Source organism: Globicephala melas, chromosome 16, assembly GCF_963455315.2.
Source record: "Globicephala melas chromosome 16, mGloMel1.2, whole genome shotgun sequence".
Lineage (NCBI taxonomy): Eukaryota > Metazoa > Chordata > Mammalia > Artiodactyla > Delphinidae > Globicephala > Globicephala melas.
In genome coordinates this window covers 19189751-19210416 of record NC_083329.1, presented here as the reverse complement: position 1 = coordinate 19210416, position 20666 = coordinate 19189751, and the positions used below count along the sequence as shown (strand labels likewise).

General features: G+C 49.7%; 1 protein-coding gene across 1 annotated transcript; it reads left to right on the top strand.

The window, feature by feature from the left end:
- Positions 1-6464: 6464 nt before the first annotated feature.
- Positions 6465-19675, top strand: DUSP5 (dual specificity phosphatase 5). Its single transcript, XM_030842431.3, has 4 exons — positions 6465-6933; positions 11974-12122; positions 15180-15399; positions 18169-19675. The coding sequence occupies exons 1-4, from the start codon at positions 6555-6557 to the stop codon at positions 18573-18575; spliced, it is 1155 nt and encodes a 384-aa protein (XP_030698291.2). The 5' UTR covers positions 6465-6554; the 3' UTR covers positions 18576-19675.
- Positions 19676-20666: the final 991 nt, after the last annotated feature.

The following is a 20666-nucleotide window of genomic DNA, read 5'->3' as shown; positions in this document are numbered from 1 at the left end:
CCAGCCATTTATCTTTCTAGCCAGAATCTCTATGGTGAAGCTGGAGGGACCACAAACTTGCTCCTTCTAACATCCTCCCACACCCAGCCCACTTCCTGTGGCTTTCAAGGATGCCCCATGCCCATCCAGGCCAGACTTGAAATGCTGCAGGGGGTAGGCTAGGAGTGGGGGGTAAAAATCCCCCTCGCATCCTTCAGAAATAGTCTGTGGCTCCCCAGTGGAGGGGAAGAACTGCATCTTTGCTTTCAAGTGTTTGCTCTCTTCCATATCTTCCTTACTCTAACCATGTCCAGGGCCCTTAACAGCCACTCTTTTTTGGTCAGACCTTTGAACTTTGAGTAAATGGACATTCTCTGCTGCACCTCCGTTTCATTCAGGGATCACAAGTAAAGAGTTCTGGCAAATAAACAAAAATCTTCTAGGAATTCAGAAAACAGTTATAGTAAGGAACAAGGACTGTTATCTTAGAAAAGATAAGGTGGGAAAGGGACAAGATGACCATCTTCAAATATTTCAAAGAAGGTCTAGGTTTAGACAGTATTTCTCCAGAGCTGGAAGCAAAGAGTGGATAATACAGCTCTTTGTCCTTGGTCAACTGTAAGATGGGGGCAATAGCGCTTACATCACAGGGAGGTTGTGAGGATTAAGTGAAGGGCTCAGGACATACCTGCCATCTCATAAAAATCCCAGAATATGCTTGTTTCCTTTTTTGGCCTCATTCAAAAATGCCTCAAGAGGCAGTAAGCTCCCTCCCTGGAAAATTTCAAAATAGAATTACAATTCCTTACTGCCAAGATTCTGTGCTTCCGTGCTGCCTGTGACTTTTCATAAAGAAAAATACTGGCTCACACGGAGCCCTCACCATGCTCCAGGCAGGCAGAGAAGGGCTTTTTGTAGGTACTTCATTTAATCTTCTCATCAGCCCTATGAGGTAGGTACTATTATTATCTCTCCCCGCCCCTGCCCCGTTTTTTTTACAGATGAGACAACTGTGGCTTCGAGAGGTGAAGTAACTTGTCCAAGGTCACACAATCAGTAGTAAGCGGCAAACCAGGGACTTAAACGTCACGCTCCAAAGTCCTTGCTCTTACAATTGGAGGGGTTATTTATCAAAGCTAAACCCCTCTCCCAGACTCGCCTGCTCTAATGCTCCAGGCTTTATTGATCTGTCTTCTGTAAAGTTTCTTCAGGTCTCAATATCAAAACCACCTAACTTAGCACTTATTATTGTGTGAGTGGCTTCTTGTCCTTCCTAGTTTACTGTTAGTGGATCTGGGGATTTTTACTCTTTAAATATCCTTTTGTACTCAGTAAGCCTTCAGAACAAGTTCACAGGCTTCTAGTAATTCTTTCTTTCACTGACAGCTGAATTAGACAGCAAGTAACTCCTTCTTCCCTGTCATGCCTACCCCCGTCTTTTTTTTCCTGTGCCATTAGAAAAGTCTTTTCTTGGCTGGAAAAAATACTACAGTCTGTTCAACTAGTTAACGTTCATTGAGTTCTTAATATGCACCAGACACTGTTCTAAGTACCTTTCGTGGATTAACCCACTGAATCCTGATAGTAACCTATGAGCTAAGTCCTATTTCCACTCCCATTTTACAGAAGAGGAAACTGAATGTACCAGTGCATCAGGATTTGACTGAGTAAATGAGTAAATGCTTTGCTGATGGATATTATCAATAGCAGCAACAACCACACAAATACCTTATGCTGCGTCAGGCTATAGCTTTATGAATATTATGTCATTGTCACTCACCATTAGCAGATAGGCGCTAATGTCCCTATTTTATAGAAGAGGAAACCATGACAGGAAAACAAAAGGGTGAGTGATTCTCAACAGTCACACAGCAAGTGCTGCCTGTACCCTTGAGTGAACATTGTATTCACTCCACTCTAAGATCCTGGGGGCAAGGGAGATGGGAGGGCCATGGGGAGAAAAACACCTACACACACAAAAAGCATTCTACAAATATTAGGGAAACAACAGAAGCCAGTCATAGCAGAGGCTGGACAGGAATCCAGATCTTTGACTCCTCGTCCAGTGCTCTTTCCTTTGACCAAGATGGTGGGAAGCAAGTCTTGGGTCCAGACCCAACAGCAGTCTGGACTGGGAACGTTAACACCAAAGAAAGTAGTGCTCTTAAAAACAACGAGCATGCGCGCTACTTTCACGATGAGAAACAAGCAAATGAAGAGAGCTGGCAAAATGCACCGTCTGAGGGCTGGAGCTGCTGGAGGACCCTTGGGTTGGCTTCGGGGTGGCACTCTGGGGCACCCTCTGATCCACCCCCACAGGCCACCTGGCCCCACTTTTTGGGCAGAGGAAGGAAGCAGGGACCATCACAGGAGTTCCCAGGTCCATGAAGCTCCCTGACATTGGAAGCTGAAAGCTGTGTGTGCACTTTTCCAAGGAACGGGCCCACACTTTTTAAAAAGGGGCACTATGACCCTTCAAAGGGTAAGAACACCAGATCGCAGCGATGAACCGGGACCTGAGGACTAAGATGACCGGTCAAGGAGGGTCAAGAAACATAAAAATCTCCTTGCCCGACTGAGTAGAACTGGCAGGGGAGAGCGAATGACAAATAGAACAAGGTCTTGCCTCACACGCTCATGTTAATTTAAATTCTGCTTTCTTCCCTGAACCCCCCTCACTCCCATTCCAAAGCAGTGGGCAGGGGGTGGGGGTGTGTGGAGAAAGGCATGATTATTTAAACAGTTCCAGTCTCAGACACACTCCTCCTCCTCCTACGCCTGTGGCCTATGAATTCTACTTCCTGATCCTAGGGTCTGTGCATCCACAGCTTCCTATCTTGCCTCCTGACCCAGGGTCTAAGGCCCTGATTTATGCTGTGGCCAACTCTTCCCCTGGGTGCCTCCTAAAAAGCCTGCTGCTTTCAAGCCTCAGCAAGCACTGGATTCCATTCCACCAACATTGCCTGAGCTCCTACCATGTGCTGGGTGTTATGACTGGGTCACAGATGGTGGGATAAGTCCTGAGTATGGCCTGGGAGCCTTCAAACTAATGGCAGGACAGATAACACTCTGTTGGGGGAGGGGGAAACTGCACAATGTGAGAACACCCAGGAGGGCGACTGATTAGCAGGCTGGGGGATTAAGGGGGGCCTTCTTGGAGGTGTAACGGTAGCTCTGGAGCTGGTGTGTGAAGGCAGGGAAGGATTCCTAACAAAGGAATGGGGGAGGCGCTCAAGTCCTGTAGAAAAGTGTGGAGGCAGTAAAATACTGGGCAAGTTTAGGAAAATAGGTAGTTTTGTGTGACTGGAGCCTGGGGCTGGGGGAAGGGGGAAGGGGGAAGGAAGGAGACAAACGAGGCTGGAGGTGGGTTACGGCCAACTGGCTAGAACAAGGACCTTGATGTTCCACTAATGAATTTGGATTTTATCAGACAGTGCATAGGTGCCACTGAGGGTTTTCGAGCAGAGCAGGTGGGCTCTGTGCTCTGATCTAAGCTTAAAAAGATCACATTGCAGAAGACAAGAGAGAAAGGAGAGGGCTTGGCGATTGGGAGGCAGGATGCTACTGTAGGGTCCAGTGCAGGGGATAATGGGGCCCTTTAACTACAGCTATGGCTAGCACGGGATACATAATTTGCGGGGCCCAGTGCAACAGGAAAATTCAGGGTCCCTTGTCCAAAAATTATCAAGAATTTCAAGAGAGTGACAGCAGAGCATCAAACCAAGCATCATGCCCTTCTAAGGATGGCCTTGTGGTCACACAGGTCACACACCCAGGAAGCTGGCCCTGGCCATGGGACTAGAAAGAGCAGGTTAGGAATGAGATCTGGAAGGCAGAGGCTTTGGAAGCCAGGGACTTGGTGATCTGTTGGGGTGGGAAGTGACAGAGCAATCCACTGATGGATGACCTTCCTGCACTGTTTGCCAGGCCACCTTTCCACCACCCCCTTGGGTGGCCCAGGATCAACTCCTACTTATTAATAAGTCTAAAGTTCACCCCCGACCCCTCTCCTGCTACACACCCGGACCTGTTCCTGTAGGGTCCCTATCTAAAGGTGTCACCATTTACTCAGTCACCCTCTACTCCTCTCTCCGCCATCCCATCCCTTCCGGCAATTTACTTCCTAAATGTCTCTCCCATCTGTGTGGCCTCTTCAATTGCTGCTATCACTGCCAAGTTCCGGCAGGCCCTTATCAGCTCAGGCCTGGATTACCCACAAAAGCCGCCTATCTGTCTCCTGACGCCGGTCTGGACCCCATCTCCACTTGCAAATAAAACATCCATCCTCCACAGTGCCACCTCAGTGAGGTCCCCAAATGCTCACCTGACCAAGTCACTGAGTAACACCCTCATCCGTGGCTGCTCCAGCCAAACGATAAGATCCAAATGCCGTAAATGGCACACAAGTCCCTCCGTCACCTGAGCCTCCTTAACTTTCTAATAAATGCCAGAAATGCCTTAGTCTCCCACGTACCTCCAGCACATACCTCGCTGGGTTCTTGGTTTTCTTCCCTTTACCACAAGCAGTTTTCTCTGCCTGGAATGTCCTCCACTCTCCCACTCCGTGGCCTGGCTCACCTGGATTCACTCTCGTTAAGCTCACCTCAGCTCTCCTCTGCGCTGAGTGGCCTTCTCCAGGGCCACATCCCTACCCCACCTCGCACGCCGTGGATGCTCTTCCACACTGACTACAGGACCTTAGGCCTGTGGCGACTTCCCTGGTGGTCAAGTGGTTAAGACTCCACGCTTCCACTGCAGGGGTTCGATCCCTGGTCCCCTGGTCGGGGAACTAAGATCTCACACGCCACGGTGCAGCAAATTAATTAATTAATTAATTAAAAAAAAAAGAGGCCTCTGGGCTGGACCAAGCCTCGTCTCCTAGCTGGGGGCAGCTGGAGCAGAGTGAGGACTGCTCACTTTGGTGTCCAGCAACCAATACAGAGCCTGGCCATGTGGTTGTAGGTTGAAACGTCTGAGGCTGGGTGGTTCCGGTGACACTAGAGGAGGAGCAGGTTGCAGGGAAGGCTGGCACGTATAATCCCAAAGAGAAAGAAAACCCCCCGGCATCACATCTTCGTTGGGATTCCAGTGGCAGGGTGAGGACAGCGCCTCTGACTGAAGGCATCTGAGACCCAGAGGCAACGGCCAGCTGGCTGTTGTCCAGTTTGACTGCATTTGATTTCAGAATTGGACTTCTGCTTCCTTCTAAAAACCTCACTCCCCTCTGTCGGTAGTAAACAAGCCCCACCCTAGTGGAAGCAGGCTGTTTTCCATCAGGCAGTCCCCTCCTGCCTCAGGCTCACAATAAAATGGTTCGTCCTGAGTTTGGGGTTAGAAGCATGTCCCTGCAGCTACCAGGGCACAAAGCTGACCTTCAGTAAATACTTGCTGAATGGGTGAATCGTGTCCAGTTCCCCAAGATTGGGGATGGGAAGCCTGAAGCTGCTGGGGACTGGCGGGTGCAGACAGCCTGGGATTATACTTGAGCCACAGATAATCCCCCAAATCCAGAAGCCACCTGTACAGTTGGCTGGGCTGAGCTCCATCAACGGTGCGTGTTGATGCTGCAGCTGATTTCAGGACAGATTTTTCTGGGGCTCAGAAAACGGTTCCTCAAAAAACAATTATTCTAATTTTTACTGGGAGTGTGACAAAGAAAAGGACCATCAACCCTTTGAGGGCAGAACCCATTTGGGGAGATTAGTTGCTGGCTCTTCTCTCTCCACTTTTACTTTGAGGTGCTTTTATCATGGAAAATTTCAAAATATAAAGAAAAGTAGAGAAAACAGTATAATGAACCTCCAGGTACCCGTCACCAAGTTTCAACGATACCAACACAAGCCCAATCTTGAGTCGATAACCCAGCCTTCGAAGCAAATTCCAGCTAACATCTCATTCCCCGCGTAAAGACGCGTAAGGATCGAAATCTACGTCAGATCCATCTGGGGGCACTGGCCGAGGCCGCCCCTAGCTCTGCCTACCACGGTACCTGGCCCGGCCCCCAGCGGGTTCTGAACCTACGTCTATGAAACTCTAAACCCATGTCACGACGCCAGCTCCGCCTCCCCCGCTTCCTCCTCTTCCCGCACAGCGTGGGTCACCTCGGCCTCGTGGCGTTCCTGACACCCCACCAGCAGTCCCCGGTGATGCGCAAGTGAGTGTCTCCGCGCAGCGCCACAGAGAGCACGGCAAGTTGCCTGCCACTTCCTCTTTCTCAGGCTGACTAACGCTCGGCGCCCGCCCAGCACGTCCGGCTCCCGGGGGGCGTGGCCACAGCCCGAAGGGGCGGGGAAATACTCTTATTCGGCCTTATATGGGCAGCCACGTCACAGGCTGTACACCCATTCACATAAAACGCTGAGCTGCCGGCGGAATCCCCGGCTTCTGGGGCGGCGAGTGGCCGGGCCGGGTGCCGAGCGTGAAGGGCGGGAAAGAAGAGTTGAGCGGTCGCTCCGGCGCCGGGCTCGGTCGGCCGGCCGCAGGCCCGCGGGTCGCCCTCCCGGGCCTCGCCGGCGGGCACCCTGGCTGTGGGCACCTGCGGGGCGCACTGCGCGGGGCCGCTGGGCGGCGGCGGCATGAAGGTCACGTCGCTCGACGGGCGCCAGCTGCGCAAGATGCTCCGCAAGGAGGCTGCGGCGCGCTGTGTGGTGCTCGACTGCCGGCCCTACCTGGCCTTCGCCGCCTCGAGCGTGCGCGGCTCGCTCAACGTCAACCTCAACTCGGTGGTGTTGCGGCGGGCCCGCGGAGGCGCGGTGTCGGCGCGCTACGTGCTGCCGGACGAGGCGGCGCGCGCGCGGCTGCTGCAGGAGGGCGGCGGCGGCGTGGCGGCCGTGGTCGTGCTGGACCAGGGCAGCCGCCACTGGCAGAAGCTGCGCGAGGAGAGCGCCGCGCGCGTTGTGCTCACCTCGCTGCTCGCCTGTCTGCCCGCCGGCCCGCGGGTCTACTTCCTCAAAGGTGAGCGCGTCGGGGACGCCGGTCCCCTTTCACCGTCCGCGCCGGGACGGCCCCGGGCTCTGGGGTCCCCTGCTGGCGCCGGGCGCCTTCCTTGACGCTAGAACCCGAGCGGTTCTCCGCTGGCGGGAGTCTGCACCTTGGGGCTTGACGTGCTCTAGGGAGGGCACTGCTAGTGTCAGCGCTCACAGCTTCCCCACTCGAGTTCCTCGAAAGCGCTTGACGATCGGCCTTTCGGCCCGGGTGGGTGGGGTGGGGTTGCTTACGCAGCCGGGGGCGCTGCTTCTCAGCTGGGGGTCGGTCGCCTAGTGCTGGGCGCGGGCCGGCTTTCCTGGCGCCGGCTTCACCGCTCTCGCTGGGGCCTGCGCTCTGGAGCCGTCCTGATGGACAGATCTGGAGGGATCAGCAGGTCGTAACACCCTCACCCCCGAAGTGTGGCGCCGCGGTGTCCCCTTTTCTCCCTCCTGCACGATTAACGTATGTTAGGCTGTGTCGTCTTCGACCCTCTTGCCTTTTTGACCCTGGCGAGTCCCTCTCCTCCCCTCCCCTTCCTTTCCATTTCATTTTATTGCTTTTTATTGTTCTTTGGCTTCCCCTTCTCCCCTCCCAGGCCTTTCTCTCGCTCCGTTTGGAGCTGACACCCTTTTCACCTCCTCTCCCCCACCCCAGGATCATCTGTACTGGTCGTGGGCCAAACCCGGCGGGCCTAACGCTGTCTGCCAGGGGTGGTAGGCAGGCTGGCCAGCGAGCCAGGACACGTGAGAGGTGCCACAGGGTGGCTGTGAAGGGGATTGCGTCGCATTTGGTTTGAGATCCCCAGAAGCTGCTTCACCAGTCTGCCCATTCCACCTGCTGGGGGAGATGACGTTGGTGGTGGGTGGGTGATTTACTCTGACTCCAGAATATTGATTTCTGTGTCACTTCCTATAACTGCTGCCGCCTTGTATTTGAGTCCTTTGTAACCTCAAAGGTATTGAAGGCATAGCCTGTAGGGCAGACATGAGGACTCAGCCTAGGCTGCGCCGGCCGACTCTGACGGGGACACCTGGAGATGTAACACTGATGTGGTTCAGAGCTCAGGTGCAGTGAGCTGAGAGAGTGAGAGCGCTGTTTTAAAACCGTGCGACTTGTGGAGTTTTACACATTCCAGGCCAGGAGATTCCAGAGGCACACGGGCAGCTCCCACCTCTGTTAGCACCTCTTACAGACGGTCCCCTGTTGATTCCTGTTAGGGAAACAACAGAGGCAGAAGATAATGATATTCCTCTTTTACGCAGCCTCAGCCCCCAGGAGATGGAGAGTGCCCTCCAAGCTCTGCAGAGGTTTTTCACACATAGTCCCTGATTTCTTTTTGATATGCTTTTTGTCTCCGCTTCTTAGCAGTGAGTACAGAAAAAGCTTCTGCCTCTCCAGTAGCACGAAAGATACATTCCAGGAAACCCTTCCGGGTCCTACCTCTGCTCCCCACCCCTCTGCAGGGGGCCACGCTAGCAGTTTGGAAGTTATTGCCACAGGAAGTAGGCAGCTCTGTAGACTCACATCTCAGAAAAATTAATGTTTAAAAAAAATTTTTTAATGTAAGTAACATACAGCACAAAGGCTGTACAATGAAAAGTGGATCTTCTGCACACCCTAGAACTCAGTTCTACTCCCCAGAGACAACAGTCAACTATTTCTTGTTCATCTTTAGATAAATTAATTTTCCATGAGTAAAAATAAAATGATTTTGTATATTTCCTGTTCCTGCCTCTTTCATCTAACTAGATCTTGAGAGATTTGTCCATATCAGAGCATACATGTCCTATTCACTTTTTAAACCCATCCCCTGGTGATAGCCAGTAAGTAGGTTGCTTCCAGCCTTAGTATTTGAAGCAGTGTGGGAGAGTATACCTTTGTCCAAATGCTTTTGCATGTGCACTATCTTTCAGTAAAATTATGAGAATTGCCACGTCGAAAGTTATGTCCGTTTTAAATTTCAGTAGAAATTGCTTAATACTTACCCTTATAACAGTACTAAACTTTAAGTTGTTGCCAAAGAAAATTTTTTCTTTACCTGACTCACATCCAGATAAGAGTTCAGGTTTTTAATCTAGTGGCATCCCAGATCGTGGGGCAAACCATTTTTTTTGGCCACGCAGCATGTGGAATCTAATTTCCTCAACCAGGGATCAAACCCACGCCCCCTGCACTGGAAGCACGGAGTGTTAACCACAGGACTGCCAGGGAAGTCCTGCAATGCCTTTTACACTTCCCTCAATGCCCTCCAGTCCCAAAAAAACCCACTAAAATGAGATGACCGAACGGCATTGTCAGTGCGTATTTATATATAGTGTCCGTGTGCTTTCTCTGCTCAGTTCCCCTGGTAATGCGGTGGTGATCAAAAACAGAATCACTCTGAAGAGGATTGAAGCTGCCAAAAGAATTGCCACGGCTCTTGGAGTTCAAGTGAGGCACCAGAGAGGAATGTTCTGTCTCTCCACGCCTCTGATGGGAGTGGGTGAAAGACAGACCATCTAATCTATAGGACTCCTGACCCCAGCTAGAAGAGGCAGGACCCTGTTTATCTGTCCCTCAACTACACTGAGACTTTGTCTGCCTGCCTTATTTTGTCAACAGGCAGGCAGGACCCAGCCCACACCCGCACCTCCTGTCTGTCCTCCTAACAGCCAACTCTTTTTATTATTATTATTATTTTAATTTATTTTATTTTTGGCTGCGTTGGGTCTTCATGGCTGCCCGCGGGCTTTCTAGTTGCAGCGAGCGAGGGCTACTCTTCGTTGCGGTGCACGGGCTTCTCATTGTGGTGGCTTCTCGTTGCAGAGCACGGGCTCTAGGCACACGGGCTTCAGTAGTTGTGGCACGCAGGCTCAGTAGTTGTGGCTCAATGAACTCTAGAGTGCAGGCTCAGTCATTGTGGCACACGGGCTTAGTTGCTCCAGGGCATGTGGGATCTTCCCAGACCAGGGCTCGAACCCGTGTCCCCTGCATTGGCAGGCGGATTCTTAACCACTGTGCCACCAGGGAAGCCCAACAGCCAACTCTTAAGTGCTCTGTTTAAAGCCAAGAGATGGGGTGGCCTGAAGGCTTCTCTTTCCCAAGCTTCATTCTGAAGTTTGAGAGGGCCTGGGCCACTCTTACTTCAGATTCCCATCCCCTATCACTCAGTTTGTCTCCTGGGACTCAAAATGTTGAGGCCCAGGCACAGGAAGTGATTTGCTAACTAGGGACACCTCTTCGGAGGAAGCTGAGGGTCAGTGTAAGTGTGGTTTCTTTCTGCCTTCTGGGAGGGAAGGGGGTGGGGGCAATGGTGGGGAGGGAGGGAAAACTAAGCCACAGACACCTTCAAACTTTCCACCTCCGCCTCCCTCCGGCATGGCCTGTCATCATGACCGGGAACGTGGTCATTGTGGAGGTCCAGAAGCTCATTTGGGAAGGCCCAATTGGCTATTTGTTGAAGTGACCACAGGGGAGATTTGGGTGTGCTAAATGGGGTTGGGGGCAGTTCCAGCAAGCTGAGAGGAAGCAGTAATAGCTAGATGACTCATTCTAGGAATTGGCTGTAGCTTCTGGGAGAGAGCTGGAGACTGCCGTGTAATCCATTAACCATTTGCCTACTGCAGGGGTTTAAAAAACCACCATGTGCTCCACTGTGGGGCTATTACAACACCAAAAGACAGAAGAAAAAAAGGGGGCCTTTTTGGAAAAATACATGGTCTCAGAATGCTTATTTAATTGATGATTTAGGGAATTCCTAATTCCTGGTAGCACTTTCACTGCCAGGGCCCAGGTTCAATCCCTGGTCAGGGAACTAAGATCCCATAAGCTGGGAACTAGGATCTCACAAGCTGTGCAGCATGGACCAAAAAAAACAAAAAAAAAATTGATGATTTGACCCCAAGTGAATTCTCTGGGCCAGAAAAAGAAGCAGGTTTTCTGGAGGCTCTTGGAAGTGTCTTAGGTCCCTTTGGATTGGAAGCAAAGTGTTTCCCCACACAAGTCTGGCCTATGCACCCAGCAGCATTTGGCATTCTGAGGCTTCGAGGCCAGTGTTTCGTTTGGTTCTTCCCTACCTCGTGTGTGGGCCTGAGAACTTACCTACTCAAGTTTCTATGACTCGGTCAGAGAGTAGTTTTTACCTTAAGTGATCTGATCCATTTGGAGAAGTTTAAATATAGTTAGGATTTTTATAGAATCATACCTGCCAGGTATGAGGGTGTGTGTGTGTGTGTAGCTGGGGAGAAAGTTCAGGAGGGGAGGGTCATAAGATAAAGGGAGAGTAGGTGGTCATCAAGGAGAAAGAAGGAGTTTTTACTTAAGGAGTTAAGAATTAAGTTCAGAAGGCCTCATTGCTCTGGTTTGGAAGGTAATTAACTAGATTGATTACATTGGACCTATGGAGAGGATTGTCAGCAGTGTTCTTAGCACCTTGGCAAAGAGAAAGGGCAGAGCTGTTTTATTGCCCTGAGTTTAAACCTCGTGTTAGCCCCCATTCCCTTATGAATAGAGGAGGTTTCGTCTATAATCCAGTTTAGAGCTAAGGGACTAGGGATGAACCAGACCAGTTTAGAGTCTCATTCACAAATTACTGAAATTCTGCATAATCACACCTGCATTTTAGGTAAATGAGAGAAAACAGCTTTTGTTTTCTGGAGGGATTTGGTTAATATTTGCCACATGTCAGATATATTTCCTTTCACAGTTTAAGCTTCTTCTGATAGGCATAGAAAACTTTCATTTCTTCTATGCCTATCTTCTGATAGGCATAGAAAACTTTCATCACTGCCTTTCTGAATTATAGCTTTTTAGGAGAGAGAGAGTGTGTATGTGTGTGTGTGTGTGTGTGTGTGTGTGTGTCTGTGGAGCCCGTTTCTATTCTAAAACTATTACTTGTTTTGGCTCAATTTTTTAATATGACCAAAATGTATAGTAGCTGAATATTTTTTTACTATTCCACACTCAGGCTATGGATCAATTCTGGGCATTTTCTGACAGCCTGAGAAAAATCGATGCTTATATCTCTCTTGCCTTTTTTTTGTCTTTTAGGGGGATATGAGACTTTCCACTCGGAATATCCTGAGTGTTGCGTGGACGTAAAACCCATTTCACCAGAGAAGGTTGAAACCGAGACAGCCCTCATCAGTCAGTGTGGGAAGTCAGTGCTCAACATCAGCTACAGGCCGGCTTATGACCAGGTACACGGTGTGGAAGTACCGTCCCGGCTCCTGGCTCTGTTCCTTGCACAGCACCCTGGCTCTTCCACTCCCTGCTCAGCAACCTTGGTTGGTTCGTTTGCGGATCAGGGAGTTGGCAGAGGCCTCTAGCTTTAGAGAGCCTCTGTTGCTTGCCAACTTGAGTTTCCATCTAAGAGTAAATGGGCTTCCTTCCAGCAAATAAGCTGACAAGAGCAAATGCGCTTCAGGACGCTCGGTGGCTTCTGGCAAAAAGTGGAAGCGAAATATACATTATTGTTAGCTGGCCTGGGAGGTGCAGAGAAGCTTTGAAATATCGGTTTAGGTTTCCCTGAAGACGTTTCAGAGCTGACTTTCAGGCTTCCTGTGTTGATCTTCTTCGTAACTGTTCATGCTCTGCAGTTTCTGCAAACCAACCCAGTACCTGTAAAGGCGTGTCTAGGTATTTTTAACTGAAGGAGGAAGATTGGGGGAGGGTTGTAGAGAAATTACTATTTGGATGGCTAAGCAGCCTCCCCTAGGGGTTTCTGATGCTTATAATTCCATAAATTCTGAAACCAGAGATCAAGACACACTAGAGGATTTCATGTGTCTACAAACATGTGGGTTTCTTCCCTTCAAAGAACTGTACCTTCTGGCAACTCATTAGAGGAAGAAAAAGTGGACGGCTCAGGCAGGGGTTACCTATACAATGCAGGAGGATGTGGAAAAAGCCAGCAAGGACCCAAATCTGCAGAAAACAGAGATCAAAACCTACCTTCCCATTTTACAGAGGGAAAAACTGTCACAGCTGGTGGGATGATTGATTTTGCCAAGAATCCTGCAGCTGGGTTCATGGCCACACTAGGCCCAGAACTCCCTTCTCTTAACTCCTTGTTCTGGTTCTTTTCAGGACCCTGTTCTGCTTTCCACATGCCTTCTTTTGGAAGAGGGCCATTCTAGGCATCTGACTTGGTAGGAGGAGCTTTTTGCACAAAAAGCTCTTTGCACAAAATAAGAACATACCCAAATCATAGAAGGAAGATTTCTAGATACTGTGTAAGATGCCAGCTGCCTGCCAAGAGCAGAGCTCTGCCCCTGGGGATAAACTTCCAAATACAGCCAGGTGGCTTTTCCTTGAATGGAAACCTATTAGCTTGGCGAGGTGCCAGGGTTATTATTTTGTTTGTTTTCTTTTATTAAAATTACAGTGTATGATGAACCCTGGACTTTCAAGCCATGGGCATCCGGCTTAGCTGAATTTCTATTTTTGTTTGTTTGTTTGGGTGGTGTTTTCCTCCTCCATTCTCAGAAAGTGAAAGAGAAACGAGAATTTGCAGGATGTTGTGAAAGCACAGCAGACCTTTGGCCAAGCAAGGACCAGGGAGGCCCTGGTGTGTTTCCACAGTTCATCTGGGGAACCCCCTAGTGCTACTCTTAGTAGCGCTTCTGCCTTGAGAGAAGCCGGGTGAGGTCGTGTTAACCTTTGGGGTTTCTGAAGGCCTTTGGTTTCTTCCTCTTGAGTCTAAAAAGAAGATTCAAAAAAGGAAAGAAACATGGTTTCAGGGGTGTTGGGCTAAGCTCCAGGAGAAATTGAGTAGGTTCCCAGGCCTGGTGTGTCAGCATTTTCCAGGCTCTAAAGAGAGGGAGAGATCTATGTAGGTATACCTAAAGTGCTAAGCTCAGGGGCCAGCTATTAAAAATACTGGTTACTATTACTACCTTTTGTAAAATCTCTATAACTTTCTTTCAAGTGGCCAAACTGGCCTTTGCCTTAAACACCTGACTTCTCAGGAAAGAAAAAGCAAACCCATGCGGGGTAATTTGAGAACTGCCTTCTCCTGGCCCTCGTCCCGTGCCCCTTTCCCTATTGTGGGTCTGGCAGAGAGTTTCCATTCTACTCTTATTCCAGGACAGGAAATGGAAACACAGGAAGCGGATGGATGATATGAGAAAGGCTGCCAAAGACACAGCCACTGTCACCCCAGCTCAGTGTTTTCCCTCTAAATCTCCAGGGGCTCCCATTGTTCCAAGTATGGAACAATGGCTTTTCTTGCCACCCTGGAAATGCTGAGACTGCCAGAGTCTGACTAGCTAGCTGTTCTTTTTAGCTTTTCCTCAGGGTAGATGGTCTCTGGTTCTTTGGGGATCCTTCTTAACTAGAAACCTCAGGTATAGGTGGTCTCCCAAAAGGGTGAAGATGTCCGCGTCTCTCACCAAAACTCAACCCCACGAGAAGATCAGGCCTGGGACTTCCCTGGCAGTCCAGTGGTTAAGACTCCACGCTTCCATTGCACGGGGCACGGGTTTGATCCCTGGTTGGGGAACTAAGATCCTGCAGCCTGCATGCCACGCAGCGCAGCACAGCCAAATAAAAAAAAAAAAAAAAAGGATCAGGCCCTGCTCATGGCCTAACAGCTTTTCATTATCTGAGGATTTTGGATAGATAGTGGTCATTTTCACTTCTGAGAAGTTTACTTTTTTGGGGGACGGGGGAAGCATATTTTAACATCTCTGAGCTCCAAATGCATCTTAGGATCAACAGTGTCCTAGGTTTGATGAAACACATTATATATATATATATATATATATATATATAAAACGTCAGGATTGTAAAGGAGGGGGCTCACCTTGTTGAACCATTTTCCATTTTATCTAGAAGGAAACCGAGGCTGCCCCCAAGGTTAAAGGACTCACTCTGGCACTCTCAGGGCAGCTAGAACTATAGCACGGGCCTCTCAAGTCTTCCATCACACCACCCTCTTCTCATCCTTGTCAGTATAGGAAGGCTGCCGGCATTTCCTACCACCTCAATATATATAAGAAAATGAAAATCTTAGCTGTGTGGGATTTGCTGTCACTGAGTCACAAGGCAGTAATGTAGGGTAGAGAGTTTACCAGGACAGAGGCTCCACCCACACACTCTTGGGTGAACTGCGCTGACTCTGAGCTCTCTACCTGGAAACCAGAAAGGGAACCTCCCACCTGAAAACAAATAGGTCAGCGTTGTTTTGTTTCTTCTCCCCAAAGAGCAAGCTAATCCAACATTTCCTGGTTGTCCTCCTTTGCCCCTCCTTCCAGGGCGGCCCAGTCGAAATCCTTCCGTTCCTGTACCTTGGAAGTGCCTACCATGCGTCCAAGTGTGAGTTCCTCGCCAACCTGCACATCACGGCTCTGCTGAATGTCTCACGACGGACCTCTGAGGCCTGCACGACCCACCTACACTACAAATGGATCCCCGTGGAAGACAGCCATGCGGCTAACATCAGCTCCCACTTTCAAGAAGCAATAGATTTCATTGGTAGGTGCAGCCATTCCCCCTCAGTTGTTTTGGGGGGCCCCTAGGGGAGCGTGTTCTTGGATTTTGATGTACTGATGGGGGTTCCCGTCAGTGAGAAGAAAAGCATCTTGTTGTAGAGCCAACTTGGCTCGTTGGATGCACCGACCAAAACGACAGAGGGGAGGATTTGAGTTGCTATTAATAGGAGCTTTAATTTGCAAGATAAATGAATTACTACAATTTTATAGCAATACTCTGTCGCTCTTGTTAGTGTTTCTGGCTGGGCGGGAAGCAGGGTGCATCCGTGTGTGAGGCTCCATGCCGGGGAAGCAGGGGAGGGAAAGAACCACCCAAACTGCTTCTGCGTAGGTTGGGATATTTTTGAAAACAAACAGAAGGACTGAGAGAGCACTCCTTACGCACTGAGCCCCCAGGGCCCTGGCAGCTTTCCACGGTTTTTGGCAAACTGCTTTGGGGGCAATTGTTTTGCATTTTCAGCTGATTTGGGACTAAAGATAGTGCTCGTCTCAAGCTCTGTGCTTTATGCACAGAGAAGTTGGCATCTTTTTGCATCCTTTGTACGTTCCGTGAGGCAGTTATCATTTACTCCATCGTGTAGGCCTGGAAACCTCTCGTCCCTCTGCCTAGAAAGGGCTTTGGGCCTTGGGATTCCAACTCCTCGAACAGGCTGGATTGTTCTTTCATTGGACATCTCTGTTTCCCTCAACCATCTCCCCTGGGGGCTGGACTGACTTTTTTGTGTCTCAGATTTGCAAGCACCCACCACTCCCCATCCTTGTGGGCTTGCCTCCCTTTCCAGAGTCCTTCTTTCCCTTTAACATGCATAGCTGTTGAAGCTGAGCAGTGATCTTCCTGCCTCGTGCTCTGAGGGATGTTGGAGGGAGAAAGGCCGGTGCTGGGTGCAGCAATGATTACTTAGTGCAGGGAGCCGTTAAAGGCCCCCCTTCCACCACGTGGTGAGCCCTCTGCTCAGCACACACAATCTCTACTCCACAGAAGCCTGCAGAGAAACTCACCAGAGGCAAAAGGCCGAGCCTGCCTCCCTGTTCCCTGAGCCTCTGGGCTGAGATGGTTCCTTTGGAGTCTCTGAGAGACAGTCAAGATGATGGGGTCAGGGTGGGAAACCCTTGACTTGTTCTCCCTGTCCCTGGGAATGCCTTGCCCTTGTCAGCCTGTTATTCAATTATCTAGATAACTTCTCAGTGAAGTCATGAAACCCGCCCCCATCACTTCTCAGAAGCCTCCCTCCCCATCCTGTGTGTGCATTGTGTCTGGGTACACAACCGCACAAACCCACAGCATTCTGAAGGCACACGAGATGCCTTTCCCCAGACTCCTTGCCCTCCTGAAGGAAGGAGGGACTGAGGCCGAATCATGCATTGACCCCTTCCGAGGGCCACGTAGAAGGCAAGCCCCCAGGGGTGAAGTGGGATCCAGAAGCAACACACTGTAGGCCCTTTGCTTTCTGGGATTTGGCTCTGGGCCAATTAAAAGCTAGACTACCAGCTTTTTGCTGGTGGAGGAGCAAAAGAAGGTTGGAGTCACGACCCTATAATCCTAGGAACTTGGAGTCTCTTTTGAACTAATTTACAGGAACTTTTTTTTTTTTCTTTTGAATCAGAGACTGGGGCACTTCTAATGAGGAACCCTGGGGTGTCCTTTGGGATTTTCATTCTGTTGGGGAGACTCCAGGTTCCTCCCTGACTCCTCAGAAACTGGATCTTTCAGATCTTAGAGATGCATTTGCAAATTTCTTGAACTTGAGGAGGGAGGTGGGTAAGGGGGCTGACTTTTTATTTGCCCTTCAAAATCTTAAATGTTGTTGCATACTGTGGCCTTACATAGTGCCATGGACATCTAACTTCCTGTGATGTAATTGTTTCCTCACTAGCAAGAGAGGGAATTGGAAAGACTCTTTTTTGTGGTTTTTATTTGATGTGTATATGTGTTTAACCTTTTGCCCCTGCTCATTTTTAACAGTTGGAGCTCTTTTGGGGGGAGGAGTAGAACAGAAAAGGAGGGCACCCCGCTTTTGTCATATTGAGCTAATGAATGCTAACTGAAGGTGGTAGCTTTATAGCAGTGACTCCCATTGTTGTGCAAGATGGAGTTTGCCAAAGCCATTTATATCCTCCGTCTAGTAAGCGTTACTTAGCCAAGGCTATAATTAGTGGCTGTGCACTATTTATTGTATGTTTGCTTGGTTGGGAACCCTCGGTGCTGAGCCAAGCATCCCGCCCTGGCACAGCCAAACAGGGATCCCGGGGAGGATGGAAGGCCTCAACCAGGATGAGGGCTAGGTCATCACCATTAGAATCAGACCCCGAGAGGCAGGAATTGCTTCTCCAAGTCAGTCTTTGAGCCTGGGACCCTCTCAGGGAAATGTGAATGTGCAACGAAAACTTGCATGCAGCTTCAAAGATTTTCCATAGTCTTCTTGAAACGCATCCGTGGAACCCGAGTTAAGATGGCATCCCCAGGAAGGAGTTACTCCAGGTCCAGCACCTCCAGTGGCAGAACCTGTGAAAGCATCCTGGAGAACTAAGGATTGTGAAGGTCCTACGCAGAGATAGACATCATGGTGGGACCCTAAAGTCTATCCTCAGCAGTGGAGGTTAAAGACTGGCAAAAGCCTGGTGTGGGACCACAGACGTTGAGCAGGGAGGATGATTTGATTACTAGGTCACTTTTTTTTTAATTCTTTAATTAAATCCAGTTGCCTTTGAGTTCCAATCCGAACTCATTTCCACTGTCTTTTCTTTCTTCCAGACTGTGTCAGGGAAAAGGGAGGCAAGGTCCTGGTTCACTGTGAGGCTGGGATCTCTCGCTCACCCACCATCTGCATGGCTTACCTCATGAAGACCAAGCAGTTCCACCTAAAGGACGCCTTTGATTACATCAAGCAGAGGAGGAGTGTGGTCTCGCCCAACTTCAGCTTCATGGGCCAGCTCCTACAGTATGAGTCCGAGATCCTGCCTTGCGCGCCTAGCCTTCAGGCTCCCTCCTCCCAAGGGGAGGCAGCCGGCCCTTCGTTCATAGCCCATTTACAGACACTGAGCCCTGACGTGCAGGGTTCCTACTGCACGTTCCCTACCTCGGTGCTGGCACCGTTGCCCACCCACTCAACAGTCTCAGAGCTCAGCCAGAGCCCCATGGCCACAGCCACATCCTGCTAAGACCAGAGTGGGAAAACCAGCCCAGCTCCAAGAACAACTGTGATTTTGTATTTTGACTCGTGGACATTTCATACGTGTGCAATACTGAAGACCTCACTCTGTCCCGCTGTCCTGGTGGGACCAGTGAAGGGTCACCAGGTTTGCAAACAAACTTCAGACTGACCTCGGGGATAGGTTCTTGGGACTGAAGGAAGGCCAAGCCATTATGAGAGCACAGCACGTGCTGACTACTGTATTTCCAGACCCCCTGCCCTCAGGACTGCCCAGTCTTTGCACCTCAAAGTTTGCCTTTTCATTTCAAGCATAAGGCAATAAATATCTGCAGCAATATGAGAGAAAGCAGTTGCTGGACCAGGAGAAAAGGCAGTAACAAAGCCAATTCATTTTGAAGGAAGCACAATTTCCACCTTATTTTTTTAACTTTGGCAGTCTCCGTATCTGTCTGTGTTGCTTCAGGGCATAAGCTTATCACCACCTAGTCAGGAAAGTAACCCTACAGGGTTTTAGGGACATGATGTATATGCTCGTTTGAACCCTCAGATGTTTTTGAGACTCTGTCTTGGGTCAGGTGGAGTCATTTGGGTGAAGTAGTGAGACAGTAACACTTCTGGTTTCCTCTTCACTGTGGGTTTTACCCTGACTTTGGACTTTGGCATGATTCTTACTCATACTTGAACCTTTCTCGTTGCACCTCTCCTCAAAGCAACTCTGGCGTCATTTGAAAAGAGTTCTTTAGACCATAGACCAACAATCACCCCTTTGAGGTGGTGGCACTGGGTGCCAGGAGAGAAAGGGTACCCACTGTCTGAGTCAGTGGCATTGAAACGGTTGTCACCCCAGCTTGCTGTCCTTATGTGTGCTTGTCTGGTCTCTGGTGACACTTGTTTTCTTCCCTGCCCCTTGGGGTTGTCTTCAAGCTGTTGACTTCTGGGATTTGCAGATTTCTCAATGTGGTACTACTTCTTTTTTGTCTGTAGGTTATTTCTCCAGGGGAAAAGGCAATAATTTCCTAAAATCCATATGAATGTGAAGAAAAGCAGTATGTTACTGGTTGTTGATGTTGTTGCTTTTTATAGTGCAAAATAAAAATAGTGAGAAGAACAAAAACGCTTCTTCATGTTGGTGAGTTGGGGTAAGGCAGGGATACACTGAGGCGGGGCCCAGCCTGCCTCACTGGGTTTTATTTCCGAATGAACGCTAAGGTGATGGTGGTGGGTGTGCAGTTGGAGGCATGAGGCTGTGCGTCTGCTCACGAGCTGGTGATCTTAGCAATACAGAATAATGCTTTCCTGTTGGGAGGTTTCCCTTGGCTCACTTGCAAGAGAACTCCTTAGGCTCAGGCCACATGGAGATGTGGTCAGAGCATCCGCCCACGCTGGGCTCTTTGTGAGCCCCAGGCAGAGTTCAACTTGAACCTCCACTTCGTCATCCATGAAATGAGTGAACTAAGCTAGTTGATCCCAAAAGCCCCTTAGAGCTCAAGACCCTTGATTCCAGCAAACCTGAGTGGCAAGTTTGTGGTCAGCCCCCTCCCTCCAGTGCCTGGCATGTGGCAGACTCTCAGAAAAGTTTGGAAAAACGACCAAGGGACAGATAAGTGAACTAGGTAAAGGTTTACCTTAAATGCCTGTTCTCCCTCTTTTACCCTTGGAATTAATTCTTCCAGATAATTCCCTCAGGAGTTCCTAGGTAAATCCCTCAATGAGTTGATTTAAATCCAAGGCTGAATCAACTTGCCTTCTGAGTAATTTCCTCTGTGTGGTGGAGGAAGGAAGGGGAAATATTTGCGTATTCCCGTGGCTTATGCCTCTGCTCCAGCCTAACTCTTGGGGCCTGTTTCCTAATCAAGGGGAACGGGAAATTGGCTGGGAATGATACCATACTTGCCTGACACAGGGATTCCAATCCATACCACCTGATTATGGCGGGGGGGGGGGGCGTCCAGAGAGGCCTCCATCTCCCCCACAGCAAGCACCATGTCAACAAATAGCAAGATGGCGGCCGAGCCCAGGGTAGCCCAGCTCTTTCTACACGTCTCACCTCAAAGACTTTGCTTGAGACTTTGCTCCCCACACACCTTTCCTTCCCCAC

What these genes read in the sequence shown, in the direction of transcription:
- DUSP5 (XM_030842431.3), top strand. Translation starts at nt 6,555, where the DNA reads ATGAAGGTCACGTCGCTCGACGGGCGCCAGCTGCGCAAGATGCTCCGC. An exon ending in GCGGGTCTACTTCCTCAAAG is followed by an intron (nt 6,934 to 11,973) that starts GTGAGCGCGTCG and finishes TTTGTCTTTTAG; the next exon opens with GGGGATATGAGACTTTCCAC. An exon ending in ACAGGCCGGCTTATGACCAG is followed by an intron (nt 12,123 to 15,179) that starts GTACACGGTGTG and finishes CCCTCCTTCCAG; the next exon opens with GGCGGCCCAGTCGAAATCCT.